The 20170-nt window shown below is 30.2% G+C and overlaps 2 protein-coding genes across 9 annotated transcripts in view; one reads left to right on the top strand and one right to left on the bottom strand.

Annotated features, from left to right (window-relative positions):
• Nucleotides 1–581: 581 nt before the first annotated feature.
• On the top strand, nucleotides 582–7968 carry LOC100878798 (cell division cycle and apoptosis regulator protein 1). Its single transcript, XM_012294095.2, has 15 exons — nucleotides 582–755; nucleotides 1286–1413; nucleotides 1550–1821; nucleotides 1901–2155; nucleotides 2258–2521; nucleotides 2604–2829; nucleotides 2942–3219; nucleotides 3911–4166; nucleotides 5137–5202; nucleotides 5407–5610; nucleotides 5741–5920; nucleotides 6032–6379; nucleotides 6450–6819; nucleotides 6940–7280; nucleotides 7354–7968. Exons 1-15 carry the CDS (start codon nucleotides 698–700, stop codon nucleotides 7636–7638), a joined length of 3531 nt encoding a protein of 1176 aa, XP_012149485.2. The 5' UTR covers nucleotides 582–697; the 3' UTR covers nucleotides 7639–7968.
• A 3621-nt stretch (nucleotides 7969–11589) lies between these two features.
• LOC100878688 (uncharacterized) overlaps nucleotides 11590–20170 on the bottom strand; it is a 63709-nt gene continuing 55128 nt past the window's right edge. For 4 of the 8 annotated variants that reach the window (XM_012294086.2, XM_012294085.2, XM_076538716.1 and 1 more), the window contains 8 exons: nucleotides 19316–19433; nucleotides 18204–18335; nucleotides 17970–17993; nucleotides 17794–17829; nucleotides 16892–17056; nucleotides 16619–16735; nucleotides 16022–16095; nucleotides 11590–13355 (listed from right to left, as the gene is read on the bottom strand). In XM_012294086.2, the coding sequence (XP_012149476.2) occupies nucleotides 12992–13355; nucleotides 16022–16095; nucleotides 16619–16735; nucleotides 16892–17056; nucleotides 17794–17829; nucleotides 17970–17993; nucleotides 18204–18335; nucleotides 19316–19433 (1030 nt within the window). In that variant the 3' untranslated portion in view covers nucleotides 11590–12991. Of the gene's footprint in view, nucleotides 13356–15202; nucleotides 15264–16021; nucleotides 16096–16618; nucleotides 16736–16891; nucleotides 17057–17793; nucleotides 17830–17969; nucleotides 17994–18203; nucleotides 18336–19315; nucleotides 19434–20170 lie in introns of those variants that run through there. The other 4 variants (XM_076538748.1, XM_076538788.1, XM_012294091.2 and 1 more) reach the window with 4 other exon arrangements.

Here is a 20170-nt window from a genome sequence, read left to right as displayed (position 1 = left end):
AATTATGATGTTAATGTTATACAGTTATTTGACATAACCAAAGGATGTTATGTCATGCATTGCCTTGGATCTTGATAATCTTGATTGTGGACCAATCATGATTCTGTTCAATTTCATTGTGCATCTGCGCCGGATATGACGTTTTAAAATCACCATTACGACCACTGTCGCAACGAATAAAATGCAGAACACTTAATTCCCGCAACGCATTATCAAATTATTCTATACGCAGTCAGCTGATTATTATGTAATATTTAAACGTATTTCAGTTGCAAATATATGATTTAAATATAGCGTAATATAACATACCAGCAGTTTATAGAAAAATAATTAAAGGTTTTCACTAAATCATAGTTTGACAAGATATGTTTCTGTATGCCTCCGATACATAGATGATCAAATTGAAAAATTTATTTAGTTCTTTTTCCAATTATTTTAATATTTTTCATGACTTATTAACATTAAATGAGAAAATATAATTGTTAAACAAATTTGAATTAACATTTATTCGACGAAATATTTAAGTAAAGACATTTTCTATGAAATTTAAAATTGAATTTACTTCCTGCATAGAGCAGTATTTGAGTTTAGTAGTAATAGCTGAAAAGATGGCGCCTGAATGAAGGACGCTCAATTAAAGAGTACTCAAGACCTTGTTAAAGTTGTGTTGTTAATAATATTACATATTTCTTAAAAAATGAGTAATCTTTCACCATTTGGAGGTGGAAAGAACCCACCTTGGGTTCGTAATGCAGGTAAATCGAGTTCGTTATTAATATGCAATCTATTGTCGTTCCGTGTGCAAGTCAACAACGTTGCCAAGTTTCTGTTACAATTTATATGAGCCAATAAATATATTTACAAAATGTTTCCTAGCGTTGTTTTATGTATTGTCAAAGCATTAAAAAATAATATGTCATTTACATTCTAACATAATCGATTTTAGTATGCTTTTTGATAAGTAGAAAGCTTTGAAAATTATCTTTTCTCTCTAATAGGTTTCCTTTTTCTTTAAAATAAATTTTTAATTTCATTTGTATAAATTCTGTAGAAAATTTATACCATCTTCTATTACATATCTATAAACACATATTTTATTTTTTAGATGCTATTACATTTATTTGTTCATATTATGTTTCTGAAATGAAAACTTATTAATATGTATATCATTTAATGTGTAATATTGCATAATAAATCTATAATATAATTTGTACACTTATTCATAAATATTCAAGATTATTTTTTAGACATATTTGGCACATATTTTATTTTTAATTCTACGTAGGACAAGGAATTCAAAATATTCAACAACAAATGTTAGGTCAAGCAATGGGTAGCATAGGTGGACAACCTATGGTTCAATATCAACAACAAACTCAACAAGTTTATCAACAAAGTTTGGGATTACAGCAGGTTAGTTAATAAAATTCAAAATAAAATATATAGTTATAATTACTATTGATACGTATTATTATGATATGAGGACAAAATTTACTGCTACTGAAAGATTTGTTAATATGTGTTTAATAATGTATGTTCTACAAAATAGCCCAATATAACAATGGCTTCAATGGCAACCCTTGGATCAAACTTGCCATCTGGTATAGCGGGACAATTATATCCACAAGTTGCTACTGTTTCTTATCCACCACCAAGAGCATTAAATACAAATGCATTTCAACCATCTGTTGCTGGTGTACCGCAACAAGTACAGCAAAATGTACCATCATCATCTACTAAGCAAAGAGTTTTTACCGGCACAGTGACTCAAGTATATGATAATTTTGGTTTTGTAGATGAAGATGTATTCTTTCAAACAAAGTAATGGAATTATTTATTTCTTTGATTATGTTATCAGTTTGATATCTGTAATATTATTCTTGAAATATTTTTATTTTAGTGCATGTGTTAAAGGATCCAATCCAGTTGTGGGTGATCGTGTTCTTGTAGAAGCATCTTATAATCCTTCCATGCCATTTAAATGGAGTGCTACTAGGATACAAGTACTTCCCATGGGAAATAATAACAATAACACTAATACACAACAAAGTAATCAAACCAACCGTCAACAGCAGCAGCAGCAACAACCACAACAAAGTAGAACTTCAGGAACATATAATGCTGTGCCTCCACCTACTGAAAATGCTAGTAATAGGTAAATGGTATAAATTAATGTCGTGTATTGTATATTATTTCATATATTTCTAAGTACTTATGGTAATATAATTTTATTCACTGATTATATAATTGTTAATAGATTTACAAGTAGTGCAACAAGTGCTAATACAGCTAGTAATCGTAATAAAATTGGAAGAGTGAGAGAAAGATCTCCGCGAGAACGGAAAAATGAAGAAGAAGAAATTGAAAGAAAAAGGCGTCGTGAAGAAAGAATTAGAGAACGAGAAAAGAAAGAGGAACGTAGCCCATCGAGGACCAGGAGAAGTAAATCTCCAAGACCACGGCGACGTACCAGAGTTGTACCACGTTACATGGTACAAATACCTAAAATAGCTCTTGATCTGTAAGTGTATATTTGTAGATATTAAAATTTTTAAAACATATTTATCGTAATTACTAAATTTTATAATTCATTATTATTCTAGACCTGAAGCAGATGTACTTGAGATAAGAAGACGTTATCAAAATATGTATATTCCTAGCGACTTCTTTTCTACTAATTTTCGATGGGTTGATGCCTTTCCACCGCATATGCCATTTGCTCTTAACAAGCCATGTTCTTTCCATGTTATGCATAAGGATATTGATCCTTGTACCGAAAATACAGCAGTGTTAGAGCCTTCGGATGCTGATTATCTTTTCTCTGCGAAGGTCTGTTATATTGTTATTCACAATTATTAATTACAAGACAGTTTAAAATGAGTACTGTAAAAAATACTTTATCATTTTTGTCTTTTAAGAGTTTGTATATGTTGTTTTGTAGGTTATGCTAATATCTATGCCTGCCATGGAAGAAATATATAAACGGTGTTGCGGTGTATCCGAGGATAGAGATCCAGATCGCGATTATGTACACCCTACACGTTTAATAAATTTCTTGGTAGGCTTACGAGGTAAAAATGAAACAATGGCAATTGGTGGGCCATGGAGTCCTTCATTGGATGGTCCTAATCCTGAAAAGGATCCATCGGTTTTAATCAGGACAGCAGTGAGGACTTGTAAAGCGCTTACAGGGATAGATCTCTCCAGCTGCACTCAGTGGTACGATTCTTCAAATATTGATATTTCACTTCATTTTTGTTTCGAATGCAGTTTTAAAGCACTTCACCGAAAGAGCAACGTGATGCTATTTAATTTATCTGTCCATTACTGTTCCATTATTCGCCGATACATTATCAAGTTACTTCAGCAAAGAAATTAATGCAAAAACTAAAAATTTCGGACTCGTCAGCTCCATTTGACATTCCATATTGTATAAATGTATAATACATATTCTTTGACGATATGTAATTTAATTATGTTGAAGACACGGGACAAAATGTTATAGTATTAAGAAATATCTGGCAGGTGTACCATCCGTGAGAGAAAGTAACTTCTAATGCGAGTTCTGACTTGATAACTAAGGTTGTAGCTCAGTCTCTGTAGAGGAGGTACGTATCTGTTCTATACACAACTGACCGACGGAGATTGCTGCACTGGATCCTGTATCGAGCACCCAGATGATGATATACGAGCAGTTGGGGCAAACAAAAATCATCACTGTCATTCTGTGATCGTTGTGACCCCACTCAGTTGTGCTTTATCAAACGGTCTCTACATTGTGCGCTATGTGTGGCTTTGTATGCAGTGCGCGGGCTTTACGAACAAGCGAACGAACACTTAGCATATAAGGCAAAGCTAAGCGGCATTAACCTGAGTTGACGTTTGGGTATTGTTTTTCCTTGCGGCACAGGTACCGCTTCCTGGAACTCTACTACAGACGTGCAGAAACGACCCACAAGTCGGGGCGAGTGGTGCCCTCTCGCGTTGAAACCGTCATACTATTTCTCCCAGATGTTTGGAGCTGTGTACCTACCAAATTGGAATGGGATGGTCTACAACTCAGCTATAAGAAACAACTGGAACGAAAATTGCTGCGTGCCACCTCTAGCCCCGACGATTCGGATGCTGCCAATGACACTGATGAGGCTGCCGTCGCTGATCAAAAGGCACTGCCAACATCATCCCATATTACTTTTACCTTTTTATTACATTATATAATCGTGAAACTGTTTTCCCATTACTAAACTGGATTTTCAATATAGGCTCTACTTGCTCATTGATCCTATCTTTAAGTATCTGTTGGTTCTTCAATATTTTGCTCTCTTTTGTTAGGTTTGATTTGAATGGTTTGTTTTATTGTTTTTCTATATAAGTAGTAAATTTGTATATTTTGATATTTTAATTTCCATTATTTCAGTATACGAAGTTGTTCTTTATTAGAAAATCATGAGAATTTGATAACATGAATAATGTTGTAATTAAGATATAGCTTTTAGTGATAATTGTACATATGTATATATGATACATTATTATTAGACTAAATTATTAATGATTCAACGTATTATTATCAGAACGTAATAATATTGTCCTACTAATCTAAAAATTATGATTATCATACTTTGCAAACTACAGTGTTTCTAACACTTGTGCTTTCAACCAGTTAAAACGTTAAGATTAATGTAAAGATCAATGAGTAATGTATTGCAAGTATTCCCTTAGCCACTGGCAGTCACATTGCATTAACAAGAGAAGCAAGCAAGCCTAGCTCGGAGAAGAGCGCAGCTGAGCCATTCCCCTCTTTCCTGAAACCTTCACCATCATTGATAAATCATTCAAAAGTTTCATTTGATAATCGTTGTATACAACATTATTGATATTATCCATAACCTATCAACCACACAGACACCAGAGCCAGGACACTATGAGAATCTAGCAGTTACTTGAGTCATACTTGAAGGTCATCGTGAATGAAGAACTGTATATATCATTACAATGCGAGAGAGTGGTGGTAAAATAGAGTGATGAAAGAATGAAGAGGGAGTGGTTTCGTTTCGTTATATAGGGGCTGCTTCTGTTTTGTAGTTTTTTGCCATGCTCGTTACTTCCGTAACATAATGTATAATTTCTTTTTTTCAGGAAGATCCAGTACCCGAGAAAAAGGACCCTACTCATTATTCTGAATTGGATCCAAAGTCCATGAATGTCAGTTTTAATACAATTATAGTCTTCGTCACCATGTAACAAGGTTATAAAAGTTATATATTAGAGTTTAAATGAAATAAGTACCTGCAACTTTGACCAGGACTACATTAGTTTAACTTAAATTACAACCTTGCTATATCGTGGCAGGAACTACATAAGAAGCTCTTACTGTTTGTACGTATTTATACCATTAATTTTATGCAGGTGAACGAATTGCGGCAGGAGTTAGCTGCTCGTAATTTAAATTGCAAAGGCTTAAAATCGCAACTGCTTGCAAGATTAACGAAAGCAGTAGCGTTAGAACAAGCTGAAGCAGAAGGACGCCACGATGATATTGAAGAGAATGAAAAAGATATTTCACCTTCGCCAAAAGAAGAGGAGGACAAAAAGTTTAGGGACAATAAAGATGTGAGGTTTCTTAAGTATTTCTTGTAAATATATCAACATTTTTTCATACTTTCTTATCATATCTAAAGTACGAACGTAATGATCTAATACATACATTTAATAAATTAATTTTTGTAATATCGATGTATAGCATGACGAGGACAGGAGAAAACTTTGTGAACGCGAACGGGTTGCTCTCGAGAAACGGTATACTTTACCGGAGTCGTCCCATATTATCGTACATCCTTCTAGAATGGCGAAAAGTGGAAAGTTCGATTGCACCGTTATGTCTTTGAGCGTACTTCTAGATTATAGACCGGAAGATACAAAGGTATTGATCGGGTATAAATTATTGAAATAGTAATCGTCTATGTCAATGCTCGCTAAACTTTTATGGGTTTCTAGCTTATTTGATTGATTTTCATATCTTCTTTTTTCTTAGGAACATTCCTTTGAAGTATCGTTATTTGCGGAACTCTTTAATGAAATGTTAATGCGAGATTTTGGTTTTCGTATTTATCGAGCATTATGTAGTCTTCCGGAGAAACCTAAGGAAAAAGATGAAGACAAGAAGAAAGATAAAAAAGATGATAAGAGAGACGAAAAGAAAGATGATAAAAGGAAGGATGACGATAAAAGATGTAGGAAAGATGAAAGGAAGGATGATAAAAAGAGAGAGGGTAGTAAAGATAAGAAAGACGAGAAGGATGCGAAAAGTAAAACAGATGATAGGGATCGAGACAAAGAAAAGAATGATGATGATGATGACGACGAGGAAGATGAGTCTGATGTAATTATTTTTCAATAGTGCATTATTTAATTTTTTTTTGAAAATTTGTTATGACAATTGTACTTTATAGGATGATGATTCAATGAAAGATGGTAGAAGAGATAGAGATAAGGATGGAAGAAAGAGGAAAACGAAATTATATACGCACGATCCTTATCTCTTATTATCTTTCGTTTATTTCGATCAAACACATTGTGGATATATATTTGACAAAGATATAGAAGAACTTATTTATACCTTAGGATTGAATTTATCAAGAGCTCAAGTTCGTAAATTAGTACAAAAGGTTGTAACTAGAGATTCTTTGCATTATCGTAAATTAACAGATAGATCAAGGGAAGATGATCCAAAAGAAGAAAAAAAAGATGACAAGGATATGGATAGAAGTGACTCTATTAAAGAAGACAACGAAGAAGATATATTACGTTCATTAGCACTTGGTATAGTTTAATATCTTATTATTCTATTTGAGGTAACGCAATGTGGAACTATGCAGTGTATCGTCACATTGTGTTGCCTGTTTGTAATGTTACTATTTTTAACTTTGTTATCGTTTTTAGGAAATAAGAAATTGTTACCAGTATTTGTTGGAAGTGGACCACCGTCAAAAAGAGCGCGGAGGGAAGATTCTCTTACAGAGCAATCTGAAGAATCTGTATCGGAAGGTTTTGTTATGTACAAAGGTTCATTATTAGACGTAGAAAAGCTTGTTAGTCAATTAAAAAGATCAGAAAAAGCTCGGTTGGATACGGAAGAACGTATGATGGAGTTACAGCATGAACTTTCAATAGTAAATGAGAAATCTGCAAAACAGACAAATAATATTAAATCTCTTTCCGAAGACTTAAAAATATACAAAGATAAGTTAAGGAATACGGATGAAAAGCTCAAGAAAGTATCGGTAGGTATTTTTTGTAAGTTTTTAAACAACGTGTTATCACAGAATATATTAATATCTTATTCTTTTTTTACAGGCTGAATGTTTGTCGTACCTAACTGCAGTAAAAAATATGTATCATATAGCAGCAAAAATGATGCAGTCTGACACAAAAAAAGTGGAGATTGTAGAAATACAGGATGAAAAGGTCAGCGAAGTGAATGGATCGGAAATTGAAAATAAATTTAAAACTGACACGAGATGGGGAGATAACAAAGTTCAAATGAAAAAAGAATTCATAGAAATGGATAAGGATAAAAAATGCGATAATAAAATTTCAGCCAAAAAAGAAATGACAGAAACTGATAAAGAAAAGAAATAAATGAAAAATATACTTTTAGGTATTGTAAAAGATGATGACGCACTCATATAAAACTTTAAGTATATTAATAACAAAAAATGACAACGTGCTCAGCAACAGGAGCACGTAAAGTGAATGGGAAGAGTTTACCCGTATGAAAGTAAAATGACTAAAGACTCAGTTTTATAACTTTTTTCACTCAGTGACAATATGTGGTAAACTATTTCTGTGCATATTATGTTAGAAATAAGGAAGATTGCTAGTTCAGTTAGCATAAATAAATCGATAATGCATACTGAAATAAATAAATGTTGAATAATGCAGTTATAAAAACGAATCATTACATTGCAATTTTCCATCATAAATTTACCGAATTTTATGCAAATAGACAAAATTTTTAAAAGCATTTTAAAATACTGATGTAATTTTGATTTGCCATAAAGTGCCAGATATTAATAGACAAGTATGTACTGTAATTTCAAAATAAGTTTACGGTTAACATCGTTAACGTATGATCATTAAAATACTTTTCAGATTTCATTATGATTAAGAATATGTGGGTAACATAAAATCTTACTGAGCTAGAAAATTTCAATTTTTCAGAATTTAAACCTTCAAATCTCAAATTTTGAAAATTCAAAGCTTAGAAATTTTAAATTCTTTAATTTGCAAAATTAGAAATCTATTAGATATTGGAAGAATTCCCCCATCTGCGGTTGATTTCTTTCAACTTTACCCGAATGTAATAAGACTAATTGAGGCACACATCTCCAGTCATATTTCTGGATAAATAATTGTTAACAAATCTTTCTTTCGCTTTCTTCATTTTGCCTCACGATAAACTGTGATTTATCAAAAATATTAATCAGACAGCAAACTTTCTTATTGGATGGACTATATGTAACATTGCAACATTAATCTTGTTGTTTTTATGTATAGATTACACCATTACACTTATAATTCTTAAGTGGCCTTAGATAAATTTAATTTATCATAGGTACTCTTTTCTTGAAAGCAACAATTGATTACCATATTTGATAGTGGCAGTGTATTTCTATTATGTTATCAATGTATTTATTACTTTGTACACAGAAGACCGTATGGCAAAATAAAACTTTCACACAATATACACAACAACGGTTGTAAGATGTACGGTAGTAATTAATGGGATATCGTTAGCATTGTTTTTCTTAAGCTACTTAAAAGATGAAGAAGAAAATTTTATTTGTTCTATGTTTTATGTAACTGCTGTAAATACTTTTACAAGAACGGTACCTAAGAGTAATTTGAACACCAAAGTATTTGTAGACAATTTAGTATCACATAAATGTATCAATATACATAAGAAACAATAATTTATTAAACAGTTGTAAAAATAGTATTATATATATATCAACTCTTTTATATACATAAATCTATCATTTCTGTTGATACTACTTATCTCAACATAAATTTTACAAAGATTCACATGTTAGTAATGACCTCGAACATGGTAGAAAGATGAGTGCTTATGATGTCCCTCATTTTTTGAACATATTACTCATGACATGAATACAATCTGAATAGTTAAAAAAAAAGAAATTTAAAAAATAAAGAATAAAGCGTGTTTTTCAAATATTAATTGTTTTATGTATTCCATGATTAAACAGCGTATAATGCCAAGGACATTATTTTGTACATATTCTATCATAGAAAACCTTTTGTAGTTTACTACTATAAAATTGCATCCATGTCATTAATACGTTAAAGTCATATTAATTAATATGAAATGATTAACAGTGTGTAAATGGTATAGGTTTATGATAATTGTAAAATTACTTCCTTGGCAAATGATGATATAAAAATTGGAAAATATATACAAGAAAAATAAATTTTTAACACTCAGCGCTTTTTGTTTACCTCTGAAATAACGATTCACTTTCATTGTATTATTATTTCTTATAACTATTTTACAAATTCAAGTTCCTGTGTTCAAGTGGCATGTGTTTAAACAAGGGTTTACTAAATGCTAATAAATTAACGTATATGTTAGTTATTAACATAATGATAATTTTTAAATAAAATTATTCATTATACTTCAAGAAAGAGCTTAAAAATATATATTTAAGAGCATTATCAGTACAATAAATTTTTAAAGTCAGGTAAAAATAATGTACTGAGCAATTTTAGTAATCATTCTACTATATTTAAGAGCACAAAAAGAACATATTTATACATATAATTTACAAATTAAAATAAGACTTATTACAGGTTACAACTTATCGATGCTTCTATTTAATTACAAGAGAAAGCTTTTATTTATACAATTATTTTGTAAATTTTAAATAAGACAGATATCTTATGATTTTAACAGTATTACTTTAAGATGCTTAATATACTGTTATAAAAGAATATAGTACAGCTACTTCCACAGAACAGCAGAATTTTATTTATAACAAAAGATTTATGTTTGGTACTTTATTAAAAGTCTAATTATGATTAGTTTATTGAATACAAAAGACTTCACGTGTATAACAAAGTTCTTTTACCAATTTTAGTTATTAATTTTTATAACAACTACGAGTACAATGACTTTGTATTTTGAAGGATAACAGCAAGACATGTTAAATTTCGAAGAAATTTTAATTAATTTGACTTTGCAAGTTAATTGTAGTAAAATAAAATTTACAGTTATTTAGAGCCTTTTTATATCATTAACTGATCAGTTTCATAAACATCAAACAACACTACAACAAATCTTGTATTATAAATTAATACATACATTTAAATGTGCATACTAAAAAGTAATGTCTTATTAGGGATTTATTACTATTTTTTATACAGCTGAATACAAGTAAAAACATTTTATGGAATGTAATGAAATATAAAATAGAATGATCTCAAATATTTCTATCCTTACTGCAAGGATGTCATCAGTTTACAAGATTAATTTTACTTGCTTTTGTTTTGTTATATATTAAATTACAGAACAATATTGCACAGAATTTAAATAGCATAGAATATTTTAACGAAACTGCGTAGGAATCTGTAAGTACAAGTTTGTAATATTTTACCTAGATTTATTGCACTTTTGTAGCAAAAAAGTACAAATTGTACAGATTATGAAAATAAAAAAAAACTGTAACTGTCTGAGAAATACTGGTTATAGAAATATTTCATTTTTCGATTATATTATGGTAATATGGAGATGATGAGGTAGATACTGAATCATCTTAAAATAATCTTTGTTACTGGAAAACTATTGCTTCCTATTTTAACTTTGAGAAACAATTTTTAAGTACGATTTTATTATAGTATACTTCATATTTTGTGTATCATTTACTTTATATTTCCAGCAATGTTATAATGCAGTGTTAAATTATAACAAATATATCTGAATTAGCATTCTGTCATTAAAAAGTATTCTAAAATTTTCTAAAATAGCAGTCTGTTATTAAAAAATTTATTTGGTTACATGTATCAGCCTGTTTTATTATGAAAGTGACACCTATTAAATTCACCATTATTAAATTTTGCAATACACAAAATTATTTTATATTCTTAATTTGCTTTTATTATTGTATCATTTTACAAATTAAAATATGATGAATAGAATGTACAACATATATATGATATACTTAGTATCTCCTGATATCAATTAAACAATTATGCAGTAACTCTTTTTATCTTTTTATAAATGTTTAATAATATTAATTCATTCGTAATGCGGCAAAATAAAAATATTACTTCTACCAATCAGCGTATATCATCTTTATTGTCGTATTTTTTTTTTTGCAAATAGATACATAATAATTTTACAAATTATAGTAAAAAAATAATCGATTGAAACGTAATTTTATAATTATTCCTTGTGTTCAATGATTCAGGAGATTCTAAATAAAGCATTAGCATAGACTGCGACAATTTAATAGCACCAAATATAACCTTATAAAATAGCCATGAAATAAATTACAACATACATTGTAAAAAAAATTACAAAAACTTGCCGATTTTAACAATTACATTTTTATTGTTGAAATCAGGGCCAAATAAAAAGTATTATTTATCATTGAGAATTTGTACATTGTTAATTAAATAAATAATACAGTGAAAGTATTATTAAGAATTTTGGAATAAAGATTAATGTTTGTGATACTTAATAGCATAGTTTTTTGCATTAATTATTCCTCTATCTTGCATCTCTACAGTAAGTACAATTGTAAAAGAATATAATGTACAGTTTAAAAATTTTACGCTACAAATGTTACACTATCATGTAATTTGTTGAAGATAGTGAAGAACTTGAGCTATATCTAATTACAAATATTTGAGGCAATGGATGATTCAGATCAGCAATTCGCGAATTTTTGGTAATGCATTTGCCTATTGTAACACATGTAGTAAATGAAGTATACCTTTATTCATGCTACTAAGTGTTCATTTAGCCATTATTTCCAACATAATTATATATATTGTAATAGCATAATATACACTATGTAAAATACATGTAATAAAGTGTATTATACTGCATTGTGCACTATATACAATGTACACATAGTGTATAATTGCAAGCATAGCATATATGATAGATTATAGAGTATGGTATTTATGTACTTGATATATTTGAATATACTTTAGTTTTAAATTCATATGACAAAGAACCAAATGGAATAGCAAAGAAGATTTTAAACTTAGATAACTTTCCAAATAAAAAAAATTGAACTTCTATAAACAATGAATACATAAAATGTAATTATTTTATCAATTCGTGACAAATGTATATAATTGATGATATAAAAAAGAAAGTGATAAAGTTTATAGAAAACAAGATAAGAGGATATTCTTTACAATATCACAAACATTATTCAATGTATTCCCAATGCATTCATAACGAATATACAAATTGAAATATGATCAGTTACAAGAACTTAATGAATACTTTACAACTGCAAATGAATTTATACAACTCTTCCAGTCTATTACACAAAAAATCTCAGTGACCCAATTTGAGCATGACAAAATGATGTCATTTCATACATGATAATGTAAATTCATAATGATGATTCGAAATGATGATTTCATTTATAGATGAAATGCGAAAATCAAATGAAATATAAATCTTAAAAAATAGGAACTTATAAATTGCCCTTAACACTTAACACATGATTTGTACATTGTTTTCTCAATTTACGTCTACCAAATGTTTTTAATATGTGTTACCAATTAAAATGTTTGCAAAAAAATTTCTACAAAATTTATAATTATTCGAATAGGTTAGAATGGCATTTCATAGCTTAATTGCAGCATATGAAACGAATTACCTGTGCATACTTTTCATCGAAAAAACGATCTACAGTCGAATTAAAAAAAAATTGAACTTAGGTACGCAAGATGATTACGTTTTGTGCGATCGGCCTGTTGAAGTTACGGCCCTCGATGATCGTGTTATGAGAACTGGTGTTGCAAGCTTTCTAGTTGTCGGAATACATGATTTTGTAGGACTTCCCTCTGTTTTTATCTCGTGCTGTTCCGTACTGTTCGATTCAACAGATTTTGACTCCTTTAACTTCAGAAGTTTTCCGTTAGAAGAACTATCTGTCGGCAACTTATCAATATGCCCGTTCTGACGATGCGAGGTTTCTTCTTGACGAGATTTTATTGTACGTGGTATACGATCGGTCGACTTACGAGGGCTTCTGTTACTGGTAAGCTGTTCTCCAAGTAATGTAGGACGGCGTTGATCCCAGGAATCACTCCATCTTTACATAAAACAAACAGGTTGCATTATTAAATACCTGTAACTTTATTTAACAGATTTTGTAAACTGTTCATAGTACTATTAATTAGTTTGTATCGCATTATTCTAAAATTTGATGTTAATATATTTTTGATTTGTACTTTTGTAAGTTTTATGACAAATCTAATTCACAAAACTAGATTTGAACTTTGCATAAAAGTTTACAGATTTTTAAATTTCTGATATCCTAAATTCTCAAACTCCAATACAGTGATTTTGTTCTAATAACACCGATGCTGATCTGGTTTCTTACAAGGAATCTACGTACAAATAGTAAACTCACCCCATGTATCTATCAAAGGCAGCATGAAACATTATTAATTGTAAATCTATTATAATCTTAAAACTATATTTTAAGGAAAAAGAAACTATTTAATTATACTTTTCAACTGATTGTATATTCGTATATTTACATTACATGCCATGATAGAAGAGTTAAGATACTCTGTCAACAAATTAAACATTTTATACTATTAATGTTGCGTTTAGAATTGTTAAAACATTACACTTTAATTAATACAGTTTAGATACATTTAAATTAGCTAGGGTTTGCAATCGAATCAAAATTATGCGAATATCAGTAACTTTATCAATAAATATTATATCAATCTATAATTATTTAAATGTAAACATAAAAGAAAGTTTGCCTGAAATGCACAGTATAATACATTTTTTCTATATACATCTTTTTATAAAAAATGTATACAGTCAATCTAAAAAATTAATGATACATATTTTTACAATATTAAATGTATTTCAAATGTTATATTTATCATTAATTATATATAATGCATTTATTATGTAAATTTATTTACAGTACCTGTAAAAGAGATATAACGTTAAACGCTTTATAAACATATAAATTACTAAATTTTAAACGATTAACGCTAATATAAAAATAAATAATTTATAGTTGCATCCATGTATCTATAAAACGTTTAGGCTATAAAGCAATTAGCGCAATAATTTTTTAAATCGTGATTTTAAACTTATTATCTAATACCACGCGATTCGATCGCAAACCGTAATTCTGGATAATGACACACAATTTGATTTAAGATAATTACACGTATAGGGTAAATGCATTTAATATGGGAACAGCATATGTAATACTGAACATCGTAAGATCTCGGCAAGTGAATTAGTAACCACCTCAGTTATTTTCTTGTAAACAGAACAAAGTTCTGTTTACGTTCAGATCTTTGTCAAAGTTTCAAGATCCACAATGGAAAGAGGAACACTCTTAATTAAAATTTAAGTCAGTTAAAAAAATTGTTTGGAAAGGAAATATATTTATTTCGTTTCCATTCTTACAAAATTATTTTAAGTAATTTTAATTGTAATATAAGAATAATATTCTTAACATCACAATTACTGTTTGAAGAAAATACTACAAACTTCTAAAATAAATTGAAAAACTGTTGAAGTAATTTTCAAAATTTCTGAGACAGAAATTACTTAGATGTTCCATTTAGTTTTCATTATTGATTTAGATCTATATTTTAACTTCTCGTAATAATTTCAAAGCGATCATATGAATATTCATAAATTGTGGCACGTATTGATACTTCGAAGAAAAATCATTTATTTCAAAAACACGTTTTCCATATCACCTGCAGTTACTTTATACACGTATTGAAACTCGGAAAAATCAGCAGAAGAGTAGAAGCAAGACTCATGCAAAAGAAATAGCAATTGTTAATATCGAACGATCAAGTAAGTGATGTTAGCGTATAAAAGATGCATCAATATAAAAGCGTTTAATGCAGAAAGAAGTAAGTATCCTAAAATTAAGTCACATAAACTGACCGATTCTACCTTCCCGAACCGGAAGCTGTCTCACATGGAATCACCAGGGAAAGGTAATGACCAGAGCAGCAAGAACAACAGATTATTTATCACAAATTTCATAATGATACGCGTTCAAAAATCTCTTATATTCGTAAGCAATACAAATCTGTTTCAACCGATTTTTTTCGTGCTAATATATTTCATTTCATCGAACTGCGAATACCACTTGTTTGCTGCAACAACATTTCACGATTTTCGAGAAAGGATTTGAAATGTTTCATAACATACGCTATAACTTGGAGAAAATTATACATATGTACACAACTGCTTCCGTGTGCTCATTATTAAAAACTCACTTTCAGATTTCTACCGGTAAAAAGTGCAGAGATCATTATTTCCGCATGAATGACTCCAAAGCCGTAAATTCTGAGTTATGTCATTGTTGCAATAAATAAGTGATACACGTTTCTAGATAACTTTTAGAATATTAAGGTTTCAAATAGTAGATAAACATTTCGAAGTTAATTAATTTAAATAAATTAGCCCAATTACCTATTTGTATGTATTTTTGTAAAATATACAAAGTACTATTTCTGTAATAAAATTTTGTTGAGAAAATTGGTTACGAGATCTTTTAAGAATTTTCATTGAAAAAAGTAATTTAAGTTCATAGTTGCGTAACGAAGGATTCAGAACATAATTCGCAGTTCGAAATTATTTTTTGTACAATAAATATTTTGGTAATATTTTTGAAAATTGTTCAGAGAACTTTCCTATTTTCGTAGAGTTAGATTTAAATAGATTGTAGACGTAAAAAAAATTGAAAAAATATCTCACTTCATTAGAGGCCACACAACATCATCCTGTGAGGGTTGCTGCATGATTGAAGGCCCTGCTGACACTGGACGTACCTGTATCCACAATTAAACATGCAATAAATAAACCATATTAGCACTAATAAATACACAATATAAATATACCAATACAGTCAACATGTTTTTTACATCAATATTAATAATAAATTTATAACAGAATATTACAGTAACATTTACATTGGTTACATTTACGTCAGTAATATTTAAAACGAAATTAAAAAAATGATTAAAATATTAAAAGATATATTAAAATGTGATTACTAACGTTTTAACACATAACTTACTTCGTACTGTACAATAAAGTGCTGTACTCAAGTAAATATAAATGAATCAATATTTATAAACTGCATATACATAAATAATAATTGTTATATTGTTACACGAACAGTGTGTATTATACAGTTGAGGAAATTTAAGACAGAAGGTTAAAGCTATTAGTTGGTCAAAACAGTTCTTTCTACATTGATAATTTTCTGCTTCTGTTATCTTGTATGCGGCAATATAACGAATATCTGCAGTATCTATAGTTCCGTTTCAAGGATGTTGATTATAAATGTACCTTTTCTGTTTGTGTAGCAGCGTTGCAAGTGTCTGGGGTAACATTATTGTGATTACTTGCTAAAGCACATGTTTGGCCATCGACGCCATTAGGTCCTTGAAGTTTCGATATTTGGAACTGTGGAACACAAAATTATATGAGCTGCCTGTGAAAATAATTTTAATAAAAACTTGAATATATCATCATGGAGCAATTATCTTGTAATAATTTTAACGATTTTTGTTCTCTGTACACTTGTTATGGAGTATCATAAAGTTTTTGTAAATTTTATACCTGTAATACTTGTATTGTTCGATCCCTGTCTTCCACTTGGCCTTGTAAAAAGACAACCTGTCTACGTAAATCAGCCAATTCGTCCGCGATACTGTTACCTCCACTTCCAGGAGATGTACTAACATCGGCTGTGTTCCCTTCGTTCAGGTTATAGAAGAGACCATTCTAAAATTTTACAGATTTATAATCATTACTTTTTGTTACATAAATAACGTTTTTATAATGCATGAGAAAATGAGACTATAACGAACTAGCATGAAATGTTCTATCCATTGTACATTGATTTCTCCGTAATTCCCTGACACATAAATTCCTGTACAGAGTGCCACCTTATATAAACACATCCGCTGCATTTTGTTTTTTAAGCGGACGCACCACGATTTAAAAGTAGCATGACTTGTTAAAAATCGTATAGCATAAAGCTATGTGCAACAATCAACCAGTTTACTGCATTTAATGTACATTAATTAGCGATATGTGCACCGAATTTGACCTGCACAATCACTCTCATTAATTGAAATCTACTGCTGTGTAAGCATACGTGAAGATTTCCAGACTTCAAAATTAGAAGTGTCGACATTTCTAAATTTTTGCTTTGAAAGTTTTCAAATTTCTAATTTTCTAAATTTGATCATTTGGAAGCTTGTAAGTTTGACCATAGATAAGTTTATAACTTAGAAAATTTGGGGCTCAAGTAAATTTAGTAATTTCCGAGTTTTTAAACTAAAAAATTAATACGGGAAGCATGTCACTAACGCATCATAATTTTAGTTTTCATTAAATGCACCTCTAAAGCCCACAAAGCAGGAAATTACCGAGTACCGAACGAAAGAGTTTCTCGAAAGTAGGTGATTTATGGCAAATTACGAGTGGAAAGAGTTAAATTAAAAAGGAGTACCAACCTTCATTGAATTATCGAATGGGTTGAGAGTTTCTGTCTGTGAACACAACGCGTAATACATTAATCATCATAAATCATAAAGCGTTATTATTATTATTTCCAGCACTGTTATACGTGTATAATATAAGAGACAAAAAATAATATATACAATAAAACAACATAAATAATACAACGTACCCTCGTCAAGCCGTTCTCTTCTGACTTGAAGATAAAATCATGGCGGATGACAATAATGAAAAGAACAAAACAGAAGAAATGCGTGTTAATGAAAAAGCACACTGATATGTGCACGTATGCGTACAAATATAAATTATAAGAGCGTGTTTTATAAATAAAATTATAAATTTAATTACAAACAAATTGTAACATTGATTTACATAAGCATGTATATGTGTAGAAATGTTATAGTACCTCCTGAAGTACCCGTTTCAGTTTCAAAAGCATTGTTTTGATGGAAACAATGTCTTGAAACATGTGTTGATACGTGTTACGATCAACACGGAGACTTCCTTCATCCCCAGAATCGAGACTCGGTGATTGGACCTAGAAATTAAATTATCGTCTAAGATTAAATAATTGTGAATATTATTACCCTGTGTATATAGCTGCACACATACACACAACTTCGCTGCATGTTTTAATTTTTAAAAATGACTGATATCAAAATAAAACTCCGTTCCAGTCACTCATTCACGTATACGAATGTATAGGCTAAATGACAGATACGACATTTTGTCGGAGAATGAAGCTCGTTTAAAATGGGTCGAAACCCTAAAAATAAAAATTGTCAAAAAGTGGCCGACGGCGTTCAGAGAGGCGGAGAGCCCTCTAGCGCGAAAAAGCAATTTTGTATGCATTTAAAACTTTGAGGACATTTTCCTATTCGGATACGTTTTGAACGATTTTTATAATATAAAATTGCTAAATAATTATATATACTGAAAGTTTCAAAGCTTTTGTTTAGTCACATTGCAAAATAATATCTTGTGTAAATATCTTATGGATATTGATATAATTCTTGTTCAGATCGTAAAAGACAGTCCGAGAAACTTTTTTGAAAGAAATGTGAAATCACATACGAATATTAAATACGTATTAGCGAAAATTAATAAATATACAAGTGTAACGATATTAATCGTGTATTTCAAGTAATATTTTACTTAATAAAAACAGCTATAGTTATGTTCTATATAAGATGGTAACCGTTAGCAAATAAATCTTTTCACAGTTATTTACAGAGTTCATCGAAAAAGAACAAATTTAATAATGAAACCACATTAATGATAACGAGTGAATTATTACAAAAACGAGATAATGAAATTCTGTAAGAAGTAACAGAACTGGAAATTCCTCCGATAATTTGTATGAGAAATACGAGAGTGGAAATCCATTTATTTATCAGTTTATACCGTAGTAGGTGTAACGGGCATTACAATCGGTTCATGAAACAAAATTCGCGCACGACTCACTTTAGTGGTTGATAATTTTGATTAAAAATTCAGAAAACTGAAAAAATCACTTACATTTCTCGATGTTCTTAAAGGACTGGAAAATTGACGATTTCGCGAGCTGTCTACGGAACGAGGTGAATCAGTTACGGATCTGTTTCGCCATACCTTTGTTGTCTTATCACATTCGTTTCTGAAACGAAAAACATTGCATTGTAAATATGACAGTACAACAACGAGATTATATTTACAATTCAAGGAATAACAGTGCAGTATTATTTATAGGAATGATAGAGTATTATTCATAGGAACAACAGAGTAGTATTATTTATAGAAACAATAGAAATATTTAATGTTTGTCATAATAAAATTATTTATACAGCATTCTGAAAATTAGTATACACTTTGAAAATTGTAAATCTTTACAAACTCCTATAAAACTTAAATTACTATAGAAAGGAGCGAAAAATAAACCAAACTCGAGTCGATATTTCCTTCAATGAGATCACCGTCAAGGGAGAGTTTCAACTTCGTACCTCGAGGGTTGTAAACCGCGATTAGATTCGAAGGTACAACATGTTACAACTTCTAAAACGAATTATCGTTAGGAGAAACTACCTCGGAACAAGAGACGCAATGCCTGATTTCGAGGGGTTGATGTTAACGGGGTTGCTGGCGCTTTTTTTCTGTCGCGGCACCGGCGAGCCAGTCGTCGGTGTCGAACTTTCCGAAGACAATCCAGAATCAAGACCATCTTCACTGTTTTGACTCGATCGATGTCTCGTCTCGTGTTTTCCGTTTCCGTTCGACACGGAAGATCTTCCGGTTAAAATTGTTCTTTTCTTCGCGCCCCTTGACCCCTCGGGCATTGACGACGCCATTACACTTTATTAACCACATCGAGTCACTTGTCAACATTAATTATTCCTC

This window comes from Megachile rotundata, chromosome 1, assembly GCF_050947335.1.
Source record: "Megachile rotundata isolate GNS110a chromosome 1, iyMegRotu1, whole genome shotgun sequence".
NCBI lineage: Eukaryota > Metazoa > Arthropoda > Insecta > Hymenoptera > Megachilidae > Megachile > Megachile rotundata.
This window is presented reverse-complemented; position numbering and strand designations above follow the sequence as displayed.

Coding starts and splice junctions, on each gene's coding strand:
- LOC100878798 (XM_012294095.2), top strand. CDS start 698: ATGAGTAATCTTTCACCATTTGGAGGTGGAAAGAACCCACCTTGGGTT. Junction 2,156..2,257: donor ACTGAAAATGCTAGTAATAG/GTAAATGGTATA, acceptor AATTGTTAATAG/ATTTACAAGTAGTGCAACAA. Junction 2,522..2,603: donor CCTAAAATAGCTCTTGATCT/GTAAGTGTATAT, acceptor TTATTATTCTAG/ACCTGAAGCAGATGTACTTG.